The sequence below is a fragment of the Pundamilia nyererei genome, unplaced genomic scaffold, assembly GCF_000239375.1.
Source record: "Pundamilia nyererei isolate P.nyererei 1_Seehausen unplaced genomic scaffold, PunNye1.0 scaffold00005, whole genome shotgun sequence".
Lineage (NCBI taxonomy): Eukaryota > Metazoa > Chordata > Actinopteri > Cichliformes > Cichlidae > Pundamilia > Pundamilia nyererei.
Window position 1 is genome coordinate 2,157,723 of NW_005187406.1, and position 18,257 is coordinate 2,175,979.

The following is an 18,257-nucleotide window of genomic DNA, read 5'->3' on the forward strand; positions in this document are numbered from 1 at the left end:
AAAATGTGCTAATTGGTGATGATTCATCTCATAAATCACGACACACCGTTCTCCCCTGCATAAGTGGTCGTTATACGTTAAAGGTATTAATGTTGGTATTGGTATTGTCTGTACTGACCCTCTATTTATTTGGTATATGATCAATACTAACATTTGCAGTACTGCACAAAAGTACTGCAGAATTCTGCGTTGCTTTTTCCCCCCTTTAACCTCTCGAGGTTTATTTCCTCCTTTTTCAAAATAAGAGCACCTGTAGTACTCTTAATCTGAAAAGCAAACCCAAGCCGGAGGTGATTATATTTTGCTTCCGGGCAGTTGTTTATTCATACATTTTCAGCTCCAAGTAGTTTGTAAATAGGCAGCGATATTTATAACCTCGTTACGTACCGGTTATTATTTCTGCCATCTCGTAACTTGCAGGCTTTTCACCAGGACTTCCGCCTCCCGACTACGCTCGCGGTGTTTTCTCTGCAGTTTTACTAGTTAGCTTATAGCAGGTAACCAGAGCCCAGCAGGTGGACGAGCAGCAGGACGGGAATCACCAATGGCAGCTCGGCAACTCTTCACAGACACGGACACTGCCGATGAAGCAGTGAGGGCGACGTGTGACGATGCAACCACATGCAAAAGGTAACAACATCATTTGGAGTCAGTAAAGGTAACGTAAGGCGAAGAAGTCAAAGGCTAAAGCTCATTCTGCATGAGTCAGTTACCCTGATATTTCAATGCTATCGTTATTTACAGCAACACCATCGAAATACAGAAACTCCTCTCTGGTTGTTGTTGACACAACGAGGCTGTTTAGTAGTATTGTTTGTGGGTTTCTATCATAAGCATCCACTTAATATTTCAATGAGTAATCTGGCTTTGAATGTATGACACAGCTTCATGTAGTATATAAAATCTATGTTATAGGTTTGCTACCAGTAAAGGCTACTGGAAGGACCCTTATATCCAATACTTTGTAAGATCTGTAGGAGACCGAAAAGCCCCCGAAATCAACAGAGGCAAGTAATGAAGCAGCTTTCCTTAAAAGCACGTGGCCTTTTATAGCTTGTTGGACAATCTCTGTGTAGTATTTGTAATATAATTTCATAATTTGTAATTTAACATATAAGCTGGTGAAATATAACCAGCTCATAACACTTGTTGTACAGTTTAGTTAGCTTTTGCATGTCTCATGTGATTTGACAGGTTACTACGCCCGTGTGCAGGGAGTGAACCACCTCCTCGATGCGTTTCTAAGGAAAACACAGTGTGACTGTCAAGTCATCAACCTGGGTGCTGGACTGGATACCACATTTTGGAGGCTAAAGGTTTGCAAGCAATCAGCTTGCTCTAAATCAGATTTTCATTAATCTGTGACTTTAATCATGTCTCATGTTGTGACGTGACTGCATTCTATTTGCCCTCAAAAAACTTACTGCTAATCTTGTGTGTTTATATGTGTTATAGGATGAAAACCTCATGCCACGGAAGTTCTTTGAAGTTGACTTTCCAACTGTTGTGGCAAGGAAAATACACAATATAAAGTAAGACAATGTGATTTTTCTGCTGTATTCCAGTCTTTAAAATTCTAAGTTTGAACTTGCATATTAGTCATCGTTTTAGGTTTAATTATCTTAATTTATATCCATTAAATATATAACAAGATCACCCAAGGCTGAACCTTTTGTGCATGCATGCAAGAATCAAATACCTGGATCTGCGATTTTTCTAGGGGAATGAAGCGAGCCTCATTCAATGATATTTGCATACAGAATGGTTCTTATAACCTCCTCTGTGGATTTAATTATGACTAAATGAAAGGAAAGTGAATGTCATGCTTATATTGGTTTCTTTGGTGACTGTAATGTAGAGGAGTGATCCATAGAGGGAGCTAGAGCCTCTTGTTTCATAAAAAAGATCATTTACAGCTGGGCCACAAAAGGGCTGGAGTAACATCGTAACTGTATTTGCAAAACAAATCAGCCTGTAAGAAAAACTTAAACGCCACATTAATTAATTTACTAACAGGGAATTTGAGTTGAAAAATACACTAAAAGCTACATGCACTTAATGAAATAATAATTATATAGTTCTGATTTGTATATTTATAATGTATAAATACATTTTTAACACTTTGGAACTGAAAATCTCTGCTAGTTTGTATGAACACATGGATACTTATTTACTGCTGATATTCTGTTTTAATTATGACTTTGCTTTCTTTGATTAGAACAAAACCTCCTCTGTCCAAACCCATCATCGAAACCCACTCAACAGACTCCTTACTGCTAGGTACGCAGTAACTGGTGCAGTTATTTTGGTATCCAGATGATGCTTCAGTGGCTTTAAATACCAATTATATGACTCCAACTCTTTCTAACTGTGGTTCTGTCTTTCTCCAGATGCCCACAGCCTCGAATCAGATCGTTACTGTATCATTGGGGCGGACCTCAGAGACATCTCCAGTTTGGATGAAAAACTGAAAAAGTTTCAACTTAACCCAGAGTATGTGTTATACATTTTTGTATTTTATCTCTTAAATGGAAAAATCTATTTTAAAAAAGCTCCCTATCATTCCACTTTATTAGTACCTTTTACAGCTCTCTATCAGTTGTAATTTGTTTTCGCCCAGGGCCTCAAGAATTGCAGCTTATCTCTTTGTTGTGTGTAAGTAGCTGAAGATAACAAGGGGCACCCTACTGATGTGTGTGGCTGCAAAGCAGATGGAATGTCAACCTTCTGCAGCTTGCATGCCACGCCCATAAGGCACGCTTGAGTATGAAACACTAAAACTCAGTCAGACTTAAAATGCGTCTGTATGCTTAGTCATGGTTTTGCTTACATTCTGCTAAACATGCTAACTCGGGGAGCTAGCATGACTCATGAACAGCAGATCTGAGCGCTAATTTGTTCTATTGCGAAACGCGACATGGAAGATTCATTTTAACCGCCATAGTTGTAGTTTATTTATATTATTGCGTTTCTTTGTATGCCACACACCACTGCATTTACAGGTACATGACACATACAACTCTGCAACACACAAAAAGAGCCAGCGAGAAACACAAGCAAAAGTTTTGTCCCTTTAGAAATGATCATTTAAAAATTGCATTTGTGAAACATGCAAGTGTGACACATGTCTCAAATAAATACATTTTAAAAGAAATATTTTACACAGCACTGTAGATTATTTATGACTTATTACAAATGAGCTTTTTTAAGTTTAAAATTATGCAGGATTCTGTTTAAGATCTGTAGAAAAAAATGTTTGAAATAAGAGTTTAGAAAATTGTGTCTTGCACTTCCTGCGCGTTAGGAGCCCAAAACTCTTAGTAGAACCATGAGGTCACTGAGCAATTGGGGAGCCTGTAAACGATGTGCAAAATGTACGTTCTTGTCTCTTGTGCACAGAGATTCCTACAGATTTTCTGAACTTTTTGATGTTACTGCCATCAAAAAACGTTTTTCTTACAATGGTACATTTTCTTACTGTGACATTTCTGTGTTCTATTGTGAATAAAATATGGGTTTGTGAGATTTGGAAATCATTTGCTTTTTAATTTTTCATTTACATTTTACACAGTAATTGGCTTTATAAATGAAACACAAAGAACCTTAACATACTGAATTTCTTAAAAACATGACAGTGGTGTGCTTTTATGGTTTCCTGTTCTGTCTATTATATGAATGTGTACCTCATAATAGATTATTTATTTTTAAGTTATTGTGTTATTGTGGTTGCCTTTACAACCTTAGACACCACTTTAATACATTTTTTTTTTATGAGGAATCTTTACAGCCACCTTCTATCCTTCAGCTGTTTGATATTTAGATTTCAGCTGTAGCATCACTTTACCAGTTGTGTTGAATGAAAATAGGGCATAGAGAGATCAGACAAGGACATTTTTGCAGCAGGGCCAGTGGACCTTTTCGAGATAGCTGGGAACTTTTTTTTTTTTTGGCCTAATTTACTATTGAAAGCTTGCATAAGAACAGGAAGCTGTTTTTTCCCCTTTCTACCAGCATTACAGGAATATGAGCACCTTCACTTTTTTCCACTACACTGGATTAAATGAAGACATTTCTGCACATTATATTCTTCTGCATGTGGATAAATGTTTTGTCTTTGCCGAGATCTCACTAAGTGCATTCTTGATATGTTGTTCTTTTACGTGCTGGTCTCGTCTCCAGGTTACCGACATTGCTTCTGTCAGAGTGTGTGCTGGTCTACATGACACCATCTCACTCCTCCAACCTTGTTCACTGGGCAGCAGAAACCTTTCACACTGCCATGTTCATCAACTATGAACAGGTAAACAAATTTAACAACTTCATAATTAAGTACTTGGTTTTTTTTTCCCCAAGCATTAGTTGCAAATTCTTTTGTACCTTTCTAGTCATCAACTGTTTGCAACCTAAGTACGACACACTGAGTATTTGAAATGCTTCATGTAGATTGGAGCTGAGTAACAGGGAGCAAAATGTGATTTATGTGCTGTCTTTGTGTCCAGGTCAACATGAGCGATCGATTTGGTCAAGTGATGATCGAGAACCTGCAGCGTCGCCAGTGCACCCTGGCGGGAGTGGAGGCCTGCCAGACTCTGGACTCTCAGGTAACCTCCATCTCATCAGTGACTTTGTTAGCATCAATACACATCATGAGGGATTATGAGCAGGTTAACTAGCTGTCAAGTTTTAGACAGACCCCCAACAAGTTGAGTCCCCTCACTCAGCCTGGAGAAGGTTTTTTTCTCTTGTTAAAAATGAGTTTTTCCTTCCCACTGTTGCCAAGTACTTGCTCACATGGGTCGGCTGATTTTGGAGGTTTTCTCTTTATTATTGTGAGGTCTTTACCTTACAATAATAAAGCTCCTTATATAAAATTGAATTGAACATCCAAGAGATGCTGTGTACACTAACAAATGACACTGCGTTTCTGGTTGTATTATTTATTTTGGGAGGTTTTGCAGACATTAATTTGTCTTCATTTGCAGAAGGATCGGTTTCTGAAAACTGGCTGGGAACACGTTGACGCTCTAGATATGATGACGGTCTACACTATGCTCCCTCAGGATGATGTGGCAAGGTAATGCAGGCAGTATCAAGCATCTTGAGGCAACTGTTGTTGCTATTTGGGGCTATATAAATGCTTTCTCTATGGAAGGATGGATATCTGCTTATCTGATATCTGCTATCTGGTCTGTGCTTCTGTAGAAATTACCCAAACACTTATTATGTAACTCTATGTAATGTTTGGTTACGTTATGTCATGATGCACTAAAGTACTGTCAGAGTGTTGGCTCTGCACCAGCAATGGCTCTTCGTTGGTGGAAGAGAGTTTATTTTACTGTCTTTTCTCCCCATCTCCACCTGTGTGTGGATGGTGGAGGGATTTCTAGTGGGACCTAAATTCAGTCCCAGTATTCAGGTCCTCTAACATATCAACATATAGCTGCTTTATTTATCTTGGTTAAATAAAGCAGCTCAGCTGTGCTGAAGCAGACGATTCTGAACTTATTTGAATGCTTTAAATGTTTATAACCCTTTTCACTTTTCCGATACGGATATTACAAGTTAGCTCATTTGCAGTTGGTAAATGAAAGTGCTGTGAATGCCGTGGCAGAGTCATGATTTACACATTTTGGTAAATTTCCAGGGCCATTTACCCGAAATTCGCTTCTTGTCGTCCATGAACTCGTGACCTTGCTGACTCATTAAAACACTCTTTTATTTCAAATCCTTCCCCTTTCTCCACCTCTCTGCTCTTTTCCCACAGTGCTTTCACTTCCTTATTTTACCATTATACATTTACACTGGATTAAGTAAGCAAATATATATTTAGCAAATCAAATGTTCCACATTTTTTCCTCATTTTCAGCTATGAATTCATCTTTATCTGTTTTTTTTTTAATATGGAAATGTTTTTAAAATTGTTTCACTTAATTATGTCTTATGTCTTTATATACATTAGTTGAGTTTTCTGTGATTTTTAGCTCATTAAAGAATTTTTAAGCTTAATCTATATCTCCAGTTTTCTTATTGTCGATAGGTCCGGCTTTGGTGGTTACGTTTGATACTCGCCGAGCGTAGAGTGGGCTTGCTCGGGTTCTTGTCTTGCTTCTTCATCTTAATCCAGTTAAATTGCAACTGTTACCATTTTATGCGCTAGTAAAGCTGCCAGTGAAGGCCAGTAAAGTTTGAAGTCTTGACAGTATAATTGATGTCCATTTTTATGGATTCTCTGACTGGAGATAACGAGAATATTGAATATTGAATATTGTATATGGAATGTTGTGGAGTTTTACTATGAGGAATTCATCTGGAAAAAGCCTCGGTGAAAGGTATTTATAGGATTGTTGCATTATCCAGTACTGTGAATCAAGCCCCCCCGATTTCTTTATATTGTTTTTTGAGTGCAGCAATCTATTGAAACCTAGAAGAGCAAATCATTCAGTGTTGCTTCAGTTTATCAGTTTAGCTTTTTTAAGGTCCCGCCACAGTCTACATGACTGTAGCTTCCTGAAATGAAAAGTCACATTTTAAGACAAAGTCTTGAGTAGATTTTCATTTCTTTCAGAATTGAGCGTCTGGAGTTCTTGGATGAGAAGGAACTGTTGCAACAACTTCTTCAGCACTACAATATCTGCTGGGCCACCAAGGATAAGCTTAATCTGGGTAATGCACACTTTAATGTTAGCCTTATGAATGGACACGTAAGCTGTGAGAGGACATCAAAGTGACAGACGCTATGTTTCAGGATGTTCTCTGACTACAATGGTGACAAACTGACTGTCAGCGTATTTACTTTGTCGTACTCGTGCGTGTTTTTCAGATCCCCCGCTCATCAGTTTGAATGTCTGCTGTGGCCATTAACAAGAACAGGTCATGTTCTCTTTCCACAGGTCTCTCTCAGTTGGCGTTTTGAGCATTAAATTGCGCCACTTTTTGTGTGTGTCCGCCAAAACCAACAGCGGGAGAAGACGTGTTAAAGGAGGCCTAAGGAAAGAGGAAGTCATTAATTCTCTGCCGAGCCCCTCATCTGGGATTCGTTCCGGTGTGAAAAGTCCCGGCCTCAGCAAAATGCAGTTTCACAAGCATCCTTGGTACCCCTGTATGTGTCGAAGACATGATGAGAATTGTGAACATGTCCAAAACATCAACAAAATCTGCTCTTGTGTGATGGAGATGAAAGAATGTATTAAGAATCACAGATGTTACTTATTTGTGCTTTCCTGATTTTCCTGTGCCATTTTAATTTAATTTATTGATCAGATTATTACTTGCATGCCATAAATAGTGAAATGCATACAAATGCTCGTTAATTTCACATTTACCTGCAAAATGTTGACCCTAGCTGAGAGAAAGTGACAGATTAGTTTGTTATTGATTATATTTGATGATCAATCAAGTGCAGATAATTAAAGAAAATCTTTTGTGTAAGATGTCGTTGAACTGTCAGTTATCTACTTTGTTATGGACGTCATATCTGAACGATTATGTTTAAAGCCTTGGCTTATCCAGAGTGCGTGCGATATTCTTAGGAGTGAACACCACGATAAGTTCTGAGAATTCTTGATTGCATTAATTGCGCAGGTAGACTTTGTGTTGGGTTGTGTCATTGACTGATGACTTTATTTAGGGGACCTTATAGATCATAAAAGTTACTTATTTATTTGTATTGGTATCTGTAGGCTTATTGATGAGCTTAAGTTCAGCAATAAAAAAAAAAAAAACACAACTAAACATTGTGATTGTGTAACAGGACCTTCACCCTGACTACTTTGATGTTCCACGACAAGACTAATCATTTAACAAGCTCATCTTAAATATTTTGGCAGTATAAAAAATTGCAGGAAGGAGGGGCATCACAGCGAAAACGCATGGACGCATTTCCCTTTTGCATCATCATATGTGTGGCTTATATACAGAACTATATGCTGATCGTACTGTAGTCCACCAGTGGAAGTGGAGGGAGTCAAGCACAGGGCAGAAGGTTTCAAATACAGCATGTCAGGGCTAGAAAGTAAGACCGAGGTCTTCACAGTAACCGAAATGGGGGAGCCGAAGGTGGAGAAAGACATTGGCAACAGAAGTAAGATACGATGCAAATATGAGCTGTACGTGCAGCCCTGTCTGGCTGAGCTGTTGGGAACCTGCTTGTTCGTATTTGTGGGGTGTGCCTCTGTTATCGGGAACGTGGAAACGGGGGGTGTCATCCAGCCTGCCGTGGCACATGGACTGGCCCTGGGAGTGCTGATCACAGTGTTTGGACAAATCAGGTACAGATTTATTATATACTGTTTTTTCTTCTTGTATTTACAGTATTAAAATAGAATTTTGGGGGGATTTTGGTTAGTGTAAAAGCAAAGAAAAAAGAAATTTATGGATATTTTTAGGATTTAGTGCTTAGAGTAAAAAGCCCTAACTTGTAGAAGTTGCTTTAATTTAAAGAGCATCTAGGTGTTGGAAACCACAGCAAAAAACCCCTTTTAAAAATATTCTGATGCATTTTTTTGTCACACTTTGTATTGCCTCAGTTTGATACAACAAAGGTAGCACACACATAAACACATTATTCAAATGCTCTTTTCATCCCACTCTATTCTTTGATCCTTTTTCATCTATTCATCCAGTTTTGACGGACGGTTGTGACTGCTTGATCACTTTATAGACTAAAATTAATTCCAATTCTTGCAGCGGGGGACACTTTAATCCTGCAGTGTCGCTGAGCGTCTACCTGTGCGGGGGGATGAAGCTGATTTTGCTCGTACCTTACATCGTAGCTCAGATGGCCGGAGGAGTGGTTGGTGCTTTTTTGTCAAAGGTAAGATATAGTCTAAATAAAAGATGAAATACTAAAGACGCAAATTCATTATAAGTCAAGATGTTAAATTTTGTCGTCAGTCTAATTGCTGATTTTTTAACTAAATGCTAAAATGCAAAAAATGTTATTTCATGCACTATGGAAAATTAGTTTTTCTTTGTAATCATTGGCCTTTAGATAGTGGTAAGAAGATGTCAACAATTTATGTTTAGGGTTTTATTTTGTTACAAATAGTTTTCTGTAAGTTGTGCAAATCACTATATATTTTATTTAATTATGTTATTTCTATATTTCAATGTAAAAGTTAAAAAAAAAACTTGCAATGCAGAAATAATAATAATTAATAAATGAATTAACTAATTAACTGATGGAGTGATATGTTTTAAAATCTGTAAAAATCAGTCAAAATGGGCTCTCAAGACTTGAATTTTCATTTTTTCATTATTTTTACTTTGATCTTAGTCTTGAGTAAGTCAGCGTTTGTTTATTCTGGCATGACTCTAATGTTTTGTCATGTAAAATGTGAATTTACAAGGTTATGTTATCATTTTTACATCATTGAACCCAATATTTTCGACTTGCTGTGTATAAATATGGATGACACACTATGACAGTTCAGAATTGTGATTTCTGATTACTTACCAAGCAGCACTTTGACTTCAAGATTGATAACATCATTGACTTGACCTTATCGAGACTGAGCCAAAAACATTTACCATACAAGATTGTAATTTAAGATCATTAAATGATATTTTGATTTACTGAAAAAAGAGTTAAGGTTCCAGTCATGTTATATCCTATGTGTTCTACTTGTTGTGCTTTTAGGCAGTGTATCCCTCTAATAACTATACCGCTTCCCTCGGAGGAGCCTTTAAAGTGGTCTCTGCTGACGCTGGTAGATCCACCCTGGTAGAAATGTTGTTGACCCTGATCCTCACCATGGTGGTGTGCCTGGGGGCCGTCAACAGGAGAACCCAAACAGACGGGGTTCCTTTTTGCATTGGCCTCACTGTGGCTGCCAACATACTTGCTGGGTAAGAATCTCAGGAGGAATCACTGGGAGCTAGACTCTGATCACTATTAGGGCCATGATAGGAGCCGTGGTTTCAGATTTAAAATAATAATAATAATAAAAAAAGGTCTACTTGTTTATTTTGTCCTGCTTTTGGTTGACTTTTGTAATAAGTACTGAAAAGGAGAAAAAGTAAAAGCCAAAATGGCAGAACCTAAAAATACTGGTTCTTATTATAGCCCAGGGGGTCTCAGACTGTGGGGCAGTGCCACCTTGGGGGGTGTTGCTAATGGGGGGGAATGAAAGTGAAACTAGTATGATATGATAATATGATTTATTTTTTTTAGGGAAAATAAACAAGAGCGTTCTACTGCTACTACATCATCTTTTTACTTTACTAAAATTAAACTTTTTTTTTTAAACTTAAATCACTGATACAAATTAAAAGATGTAGGGTGTGAACTTCTTAACTTCTTTCAGCTCATAAAGCAAGGCATGGTCTGAGAACCACTGGAACAGGTTAATCTCTGTTTCCTCTAATACATCCTCATGAGTTCGTCAAGTTTCCCTTTTAAATGAGTCTTTATGTCATGCACAAGCATGTGGACCATTATCCCATTGCTTGTATATCCTGTTTTTCTTGCATGAGAAGTGTGCTGCTGATCTGCATCACTGATCTCCAGCTGTATTAACGTGTTGGTTTGTCATGACTGTTATTTCAGAGGGACGTTGTCTGGAGCTTGCATGAACCCTGCCCGTGCCTTTGGTCCTGCCATGGCTGCCAACCACTGGGACAATCACTGGGTCTTCTGGGTTGGACCCGTTGCTGGTGCACTGCTAACTGTCAGCATCATCAGGTAAAGATTCAGGACATGTTATTTGCTTTTGCGTCCAAAAGTCAAACGTGCACATTTCACATATGTCTAGTATAGATTTGTAGTTCCTCGTAAAAAAGGCCATATTCATGTAGCATTGCAGTTTTTAACTTAACTGTTGGGATGAAAGTGGGTGGCAAGTCAGTTCAAGTACGATAGTCAGCCACAATATTACGTTCACCTTTTTAAATACTCTTAGTATTTCGGTAGGTCTTATTTATTTATTATTAGTTACTTCTGCAAGGCCAATCATAATGCTTAAGTATTAAATCCTTCTTAACCATTTATAGACCAAACAAACCTACTACACTGGAACTCCTGGGGTCTTATGAGAAACACTTTGCAGTTACATTAAGTCTCTCTAATGTTGTTTCTATTTAGATTATGCCTCTTTGAAGAATCTGTGTATTCAGAATACACACATCCTACAAAAGATGGAATTATGTGTAAAAAGCACACAGTGGCTTTGTACCACATCATGTGCATTTTAGCAAATCTTTCTTAGATGAATGAAAGGTCATGACAATAAATGGATAATAAATGTGATGGAAACAACCAGTAAAGATTATCTTTTTTTGCAGGTTGTTGATCGGTGACCATAAAACTCGAGTTGTGCTAAAGTGAAGGCCTAATTCATTAAAGAGGACTGCAGAGACCACAACCAGTTGATGGGTATCTTGGCATCTTTTCCATTCGGATGGTCATACATTTCTCAGCAACATGGGAAGAATCTGTGCCTACAGATATCCACCATAACTGTTGGCTTCTATTGTTTGGCTGGAAAAAGTCCAGGCATATTTAACAATAAAAGTTTCTTTCAAACGCTCACACTGTCTGCTCTCTGCACTACTTAGTTGAGTCTTTTGTATTTGTTTGAATCAAAGTCCCACATGGCAAGGAGTATTTTAATAGTTTTATTACTTAAATGACGGTACAAGGACAGGCCAGTGGCTTAAAATATAAAGGCAGATTAGAATCATAAACTGGTGTACTTCGATCCAATGATACTTGAAACGTAGATTCTTTTTTTTCTTTTTTTTTTTAAGACAAAATACTCCGTTGCAAGTGAAAATTTCATAATCAAAATGAACAAAAGTCTTCAGTCACTCATTGTAAATCTCGTTGGGGAATTATTGAAACGTGCTAACACATGTGGAAAGACAGCATATAACGAAAAAACCTAGCTTGTACAATTCTGTTGAGTTTGAAAGTAAAAGGACTGCTTCTTATGTAGCGCTTTTATACTCTGCCTAGGTAGACCAGCCCATGACTGATAGTGTCCACTGTGTGTGTTTCTATACACGTATGCTTTTACTGCAGTGGTGGTGTGATGCTAATAAATGAAGCCTTTGCCAATCAGATGCCTTAAACATGTTACTGCGTGGCAGATCAAAATCTGACTGTTCTTGTCTGTCTTCATAATTCCATCAATGTTGACAAGATCCTCAACACCACTGGCTCTCCAAACCATGACAGAGCCTCCACCTGTTTTACAGATGGCTGTAAGCACTCGCTGTTGGACCTCTCTCCTGACCTGCTTGAGAGTTTGAGCCAAAACAGTCTCATCTCAATTCAACACACCATAAAACCCGTTCCCGCCGTTTTTTTAGTCCAGTTCTCGTGTAAGCTAGCATGCCTTAGCCTTTTCTCCCTCCTTTGCTTAAGAACAGCTTCTTAACAGCCAGTCTTCCACAGAGACCATTTCTGATGAGGCTTCAGTGAACAGGCCTTTGTCAAGTCTTAAGGACATGACTTTCAGATACTGTTCCCCTACTGTTGATTGTTTTTTAGGTTTTAGCCTGCCACTTCTTGTTTTTGTCCTCCACAGAATGCTGAGATATGTCAGGCTTTTAGCTAATAGCTCTTTGGTAATCAGCTTCGTGGAGCAAAACTATAATTTTATGCCCGTCAAACCATGTCAGCATCATTTAACTGTACAAATAGAAATAAATGATGTCTTGATGCATGCTCAATCATTCAGGTAAGTAAATCCCAAAAGGTTTGAGTCTGTTCATCTGGACATAGCGTTGCGCTACGCTGAAAATGCTATGTTGCGCTACGCTATGCTGAAAATGCTACGTCCAGATGAACAGAATCAACCTTTTGGAAGGAATAAATGATGTGTTTTTCAACAGGTTGCTATTAGCAAAGTGCCTAAAGATTTAAAATAGGTTATTTGCTAACTCGTGTTTTATGTGAAAACCCAACACTGGTTCATCCCTTGAGTTATGTGCTTTTTTAAGTGGTTAAATAAATCACGACTCACGAGTCAGTGTTAAGTGGCTCTGGTTTTCTCTGAAAAGGCTCAGGTACAAGCAGTTGACTAAAAGTGAGTGAAAAAGCAGTCAACGTCCAAGAAAAACTTTGAAAGACCTTTAGGAAGCCTGGAGAACTTCCAGACCAAAAAACAATAAAGTCTGTCCTTGGGAGAAAGATATAAAGAAAGATAAAAAGAAATGAGACATTTGCACAGTACTGGATTTAAGATAGGAAAAAAGGTGGATGTACAATTACTCTGTTGAAGAATGCTGTCAATAGATGTGTTGTATAATACACATAACATTATAGTACAATCTTATCACTATAATCTTTTGATCTCTATCTCATAATCTTATCTAACCTCACTGTGAGATGCGATAAAATTGAAGAAACAGGTTGTACGAATTAAAAACAGAAATAGTAAACTTCAAGGAAAACAAGTTGGGTCGCAACACCTTCTAGTGTTTTGTAAGTAAGCTTTAGTCAATCAATCAATCAATGAAACACTCAAGAAATCTAACTTACTTATTTAATAAGTCCTATTGTGTCACGTACTGAACTGGAGGCTGCTATACATGTATTTATTTAATCACATTTGGACTACTGTAATTGATCATTTATAAGTCTAAGCAAAAACTCCCTGGAACATCTGCAGGTTGTTCAAAACGCTGCAGCAAGGCTTCTGACCAAAGTACTCGCATGTGACGCCATTGCTAATACAGCTCCATTGGCTCCATTTTAAGATTCTGGTTCTGACTTTTAGAGCTCTTCATGGACAAGCACCAGCTTAGATTATTGAACTTCTACAGCCCTGTGCCCCTAGCAGGTCCGTGAGGTCATGTGATCAGGGCCTATTTGTTATACAGCAGGGTTGGGCAACTCCAGGCCTCGAGGGCCGGTGTCCTGCAGGTTTTAGATATCACCCCGGGTCAACACACCTGAATCAAATGATTAGTTCATTACCAGGCATCTGGAGAACTTCAAGACATGTTGAGGAGGTCGTTTAAAATTTTTTAATTGGACACATCTAAAATCTGCAGGACACCGGCACTTGAGGCCTGGAGTTGCCCACCCCTGTTATACAGCAAACAAGGCTGTGAAATCAGGGAGACAGAGCTTTTGACACTGTGGCCCCCACATTAAGGAACTCTCTTCCTGTGAGCTTGAGATCTGTGGACTCAGTAGTCTCTTTAAAAAAAAAAAACCCAACAACTTAAAAACTCATCTTTTTGGAATTGCATTTGGTTAATTTTTTGTCTTTGTTTTAAATGCCCTGGTATTTGTCACAGTATTCAGAAGCAGAACAAAAGGTAAGGCACACTGATACAAAACTAAACATTAACCTAAACTGGGAGAACGAAAAAAACAACATGAAGAACCCTGACATGAAACTGGACAAGAAACTTGGAAACATGGCAAGAAACAACAGATGACCTGACAAGGAATTGATGAAAACAAACAGGAGGTGATCAGGGGAAGTAGAAACAGCTGACACAAATGAACATAACTACCTCACAGGGGAAAAGTAAACACATTGAACAGAGAAACAAGAGACTTTCAAAATAAAACAGGAAACAGAGAAATGAAGACGTGACACACAAGCTTGATGACATGTAACACGCAGACAAGAAATACGACATATTGACACTGAAGACAAGAGAAGACTTATAAATGTTATAAAAGTAGTAAAACGAGAATGAAACTCGACTAAATCCTAACTACTAGCGGCAACACAAGAACTTAACATATTTCCAACAATATAAGGAAACAAAAATACAAAACAAAGTCAAAACAGCACAGACCGACATTATGTTTTTTTCTTGTGAAGCACTTTGTGATCTTTGTCCTGAAAGGTGCTATATAAATAATATTTTTACTTACTTACTTTCTCAGTTCTTTTTATTGAATCCGTCTCGTCTCAGGGTCAATAGAGGGAAAGTATCAAAGTACTTGCAGCAGTGCATAAACACTAAAAAAATGTCACACATATTAAAAAAAGAGGATTTGCCGAAAAAGAAAACGTCCCAATGGTTGATATATTGTCATATGACACTGTTTGATTATTTTCTGCTGTATTTGCACTGGCTGAGCTGCTTGTGTTATAAATTTGAGAAACAAGATTTTGATTCACGGTCAGATGCACGATTCTGACCGCTCTTTTCTCTTTGTTCTTTGTGACGTTTGGCCTCTTTGATGCCATTTGTCTATTAAATAATATAAATATGTTTCGGTACATACATGTTTATCTTAGTTTAGGATGTAATTAGTCTGACATAATCTAAAGTTCAGTGTTGTTATCCAAGAGTGTAAAATCCACTTACCCTGGACCATAACTTTCTGCAAAGTCTCTAATCTAGCTTATCTATATAGACGCTTGGCGATTGCTTTAGGTTTGGCAGGGGATGCAAATAAAGCAAAGACAATGATTGTTATGACAGAAGAATACTTTAACTCTGGAACTTGTGACCTCCACCCCTCCCTCATGCATCATCATTATGTTTTATGCGTTTTATGTTTTATTTTTTTTTAAGATGTCACTTAAGTGCACTCCTTCAAACACTGCCAAGCATGGCTGAACAGGTGTGAAGAACATTTATATGGCTCAATAATTCATTCTTTATGCTTTTATGACCAGTGATGCAATATGTTTGCAGTGTGCAGGTTATGGGGGATGATTATTAATAAACCCCAACACCTTGCAGCACCTTCGGCACTTCGGCACACTGATCCGAGTACAGAGAAGCCAGCTGCAGGTGCAGGCAAATAAGGAGCGACAATGGGCGAGGAGCAAATTGAAATGGGAGATTCTGCTCTAATGGAGCCTATGAAGACTAAACCCGTGTTGAAACCTCAACCTAACAAATACGAGAGATTGTACCAGCCCTGCTTGGCTGAAATTGTGGGGACCTTGTTCTTTGTTTTCATCGGCTGTGTGTCTGTGATCGAGAACGTACCAGAAGCTGGACGGCTACAGCCAGCCCTGGTGCACGGTCTGGCTGTAGCCGTGCTGGTGGCTGTCATGGATAAAATCAGGTAAAGTTATTTATTAAGTCAAACGTTGGCATTTATGTTTTAGTTGTTGGATTGTTTGTTTGAATATCATTTATGTCAAACTTTAACCTTGGTTACTTGAAGGTTAAAGATAAAGTTCATTTACCTACCTTAAATCTTTCAGGATATCTTTTGTAGATAAACGAGGCAGTGTATGTATGATTGATGCAAATAAATCAATTTTAAAAATCTAGAGGGTAAAGCAGGGATTTGACGTAGCGTGCCACATATGACACATTTAATCCTTGTGATGTCTTTATATAAGAAAAGGAAGGTCAGTTTCGACAGCGCGTCACTGCAGAAAATGCAAGAAAGCTGTCGGCATAACTCTTTGGGGTTAAATTGTTTGAATTAAATGTGTAAAATCACATAACAAATAACAATTTCTAATAGGTCATCGCCCAAACTATCCTGTAATTATAAAACAGACCATTTTTGTTAATGCACAGATTTATTTATTTGACTGTGGCTTCATTGTAACAAAAAGAAATTTTTACAGTAAGTGACAAAAATAACTTTTCTGTCATTTCATTGTTAATCTATCACCTTGTTTTACTTTGAAGTAGCATGAGTGTTCATGGGGAGGTGTTTATCAGGAGTCTTTGCTGGCCCATTCTGGCCCCTGGGCCTTATGTTTGATAACTCTGGGTTAAAGGTTTACCAGATTTGAGTGGAGTTAGCTCAGTTTGTTCTCAACTTTGTCTTTGTTGCTCCTTTGCCTCCTCCCAGTGGCTCTCACTTTAACCCTCCCTTCACTGTTGCCATCTACCTGTGTGGAGGCATGGACCTGATGATGGCGGGGCTCTATATTGTCTGCCAGCTGATTGGAGGAGTGGTGGGAGCTGGAATGGCCAAGGTCAGTTGAAGGTTCAGCACCTTCACATCTTCTAAATGCATGTTTGAGTATCCTGTGAAATTTTCACCACAACTCTACTGTTTCATAGCTGATGACCCCTCCAGAACGCTTCATCAATGCCACAGGAGCAGCGTTTACTATCCTCAAGTCAGACAGCCAGCTGTCACGAGCCATATTCGGAGAGGTGGCCATGACCTGCCTGATAACTTTGGTGGTGCTGCTGGTGGCTGTCAATACCAGGACGAAAACCCCACTGGCTCCTTTCCTGGTGGGCTGTACGGTCATAATCAATGTCTTGGCAGGGTGAGACACAGGGCCCTGTCCTGCAGCGATCTTGGCTCAAGAGTTGGGAGTCCGCCTTGTAATCGGAAGATTGCCGGTTCGAGTCTCGGTTGTTGTGTCCTTGGGCAAGACACTTCACCCTCGCCTCTGTCAGTGCGCCCCAGGGCAGCTATGGCTACAATGTAGCTTGCCATCACCAGTGGGTGGATGACTGAATGTGTAAAGTGCTTTGGGGTCCTTAGGGACTAGTAAAGCGCTATACAAATACAGGCCATTTACCATTTTACCTGATCACAGGCAGGGCGGTGATACTAATTTGATAGCCTGGATCTTGTTCTTGCTATTTGCCTGTGGGATTCCCAGATACGTGTAGCTGTCCTCAACTTCTGCAATGTTGCCTTCTGGTAGTGCGATCCATGGTAGATCCTGCACTTGAAGATGACTTGTGCTATTGGCTTAAAATTGCCCTCTAGTGTTGTTCACCTGACCCATTAATAATATTGTAAAAATATATGATATCCTGGTCTGATTGCTTTTGGTGCTTTAGGCATATTCTAAAGTGTTTTGCATTATTGGCCTACTTAAGCAGGATTTTATATTGTGCTTAAGTAAATGATTTAAAAACTTGTTTTTCCTCTTGTTTAACTTTATCACTTATGTGCAGGGGTGATATATCAGGAACATGTCTAAATCCTGCCAGAGCTTTCGGTCCAGCTGTGGTGACCGGTTACTGGACATACCACTGGGTGTACTGGGTCGGTCCCATTGGGGGAGGTCTTGTGGCCGCTGCTTTGGTCAGGTAAGAGAAGTTACACATAACTGGATTACTAAATTAAACCACAGGAATGATACACCAGTGTCACTGTCTCTTCCTGTTTTTGCAGGATCATTCTGGGTGATGATAAACTCCGAATCATAATGAAATGACTCCATTTACAGCTGTGGTGCAGGATTCAATATATCCATAAGCTCTGTCTTTCACTCCATATATTTAAAAAAGGGCATACTTTTGGATATTTCTTTTTGATACTGTTATTCCATGGCAGTTTGTAATCTATGGATTGTTGTTTAGTATAAAATAAATCAAGAAAAATACATAAAATCCTTTTT

At 38.7% G+C, this 18,257-nt stretch overlaps 3 protein-coding genes across 3 annotated transcripts; all 3 read left to right on the forward strand.

Annotated features, from left to right (window-relative positions):
- The first annotated feature begins 289 nt into the window (after window positions 1-289).
- On the forward strand, window positions 290-7,706 carry lcmt1 (leucine carboxyl methyltransferase 1). The gene is made up of 11 exons (XM_005721738.1): window positions 290-630; window positions 916-1,007; window positions 1,195-1,316; window positions 1,456-1,532; window positions 2,219-2,280; window positions 2,391-2,493; window positions 4,180-4,300; window positions 4,500-4,601; window positions 4,983-5,074; window positions 6,566-6,663; window positions 6,891-7,706. The coding sequence occupies exons 1-11, from the start codon at window positions 545-547 to the stop codon at window positions 6,911-6,913; spliced, it is 978 nt and encodes a 325-aa protein (XP_005721795.1). The 5' UTR covers window positions 290-544; the 3' UTR covers window positions 6,914-7,706.
- A 247-nt stretch (window positions 7,707-7,953) lies between these two features.
- On the forward strand, window positions 7,954-11,444 carry aqp8a.1 (aquaporin 8a, tandem duplicate 1). Its single transcript, XM_005721739.1, has 5 exons — window positions 7,954-8,267; window positions 8,686-8,812; window positions 9,638-9,846; window positions 10,547-10,681; window positions 11,281-11,444. The coding sequence occupies exons 1-5, from the start codon at window positions 7,996-7,998 to the stop codon at window positions 11,321-11,323; spliced, it is 786 nt and encodes a 261-aa protein (XP_005721796.1). The 5' UTR covers window positions 7,954-7,995; the 3' UTR covers window positions 11,324-11,444.
- Window positions 11,445-15,734: 4,290 nt separating this feature from the next.
- Window positions 15,735-18,074, forward strand: LOC102196855 (aquaporin-8-like). The gene is made up of 5 exons (XM_005721740.1): window positions 15,735-15,991; window positions 16,739-16,865; window positions 16,954-17,168; window positions 17,812-17,946; window positions 18,032-18,074. Exons 1-5 carry the CDS (start codon window positions 15,735-15,737, stop codon window positions 18,072-18,074), a joined length of 777 nt encoding a protein of 258 aa, XP_005721797.1.
- The last annotated feature ends 183 nt before the right edge of the window (window positions 18,075-18,257 follow it).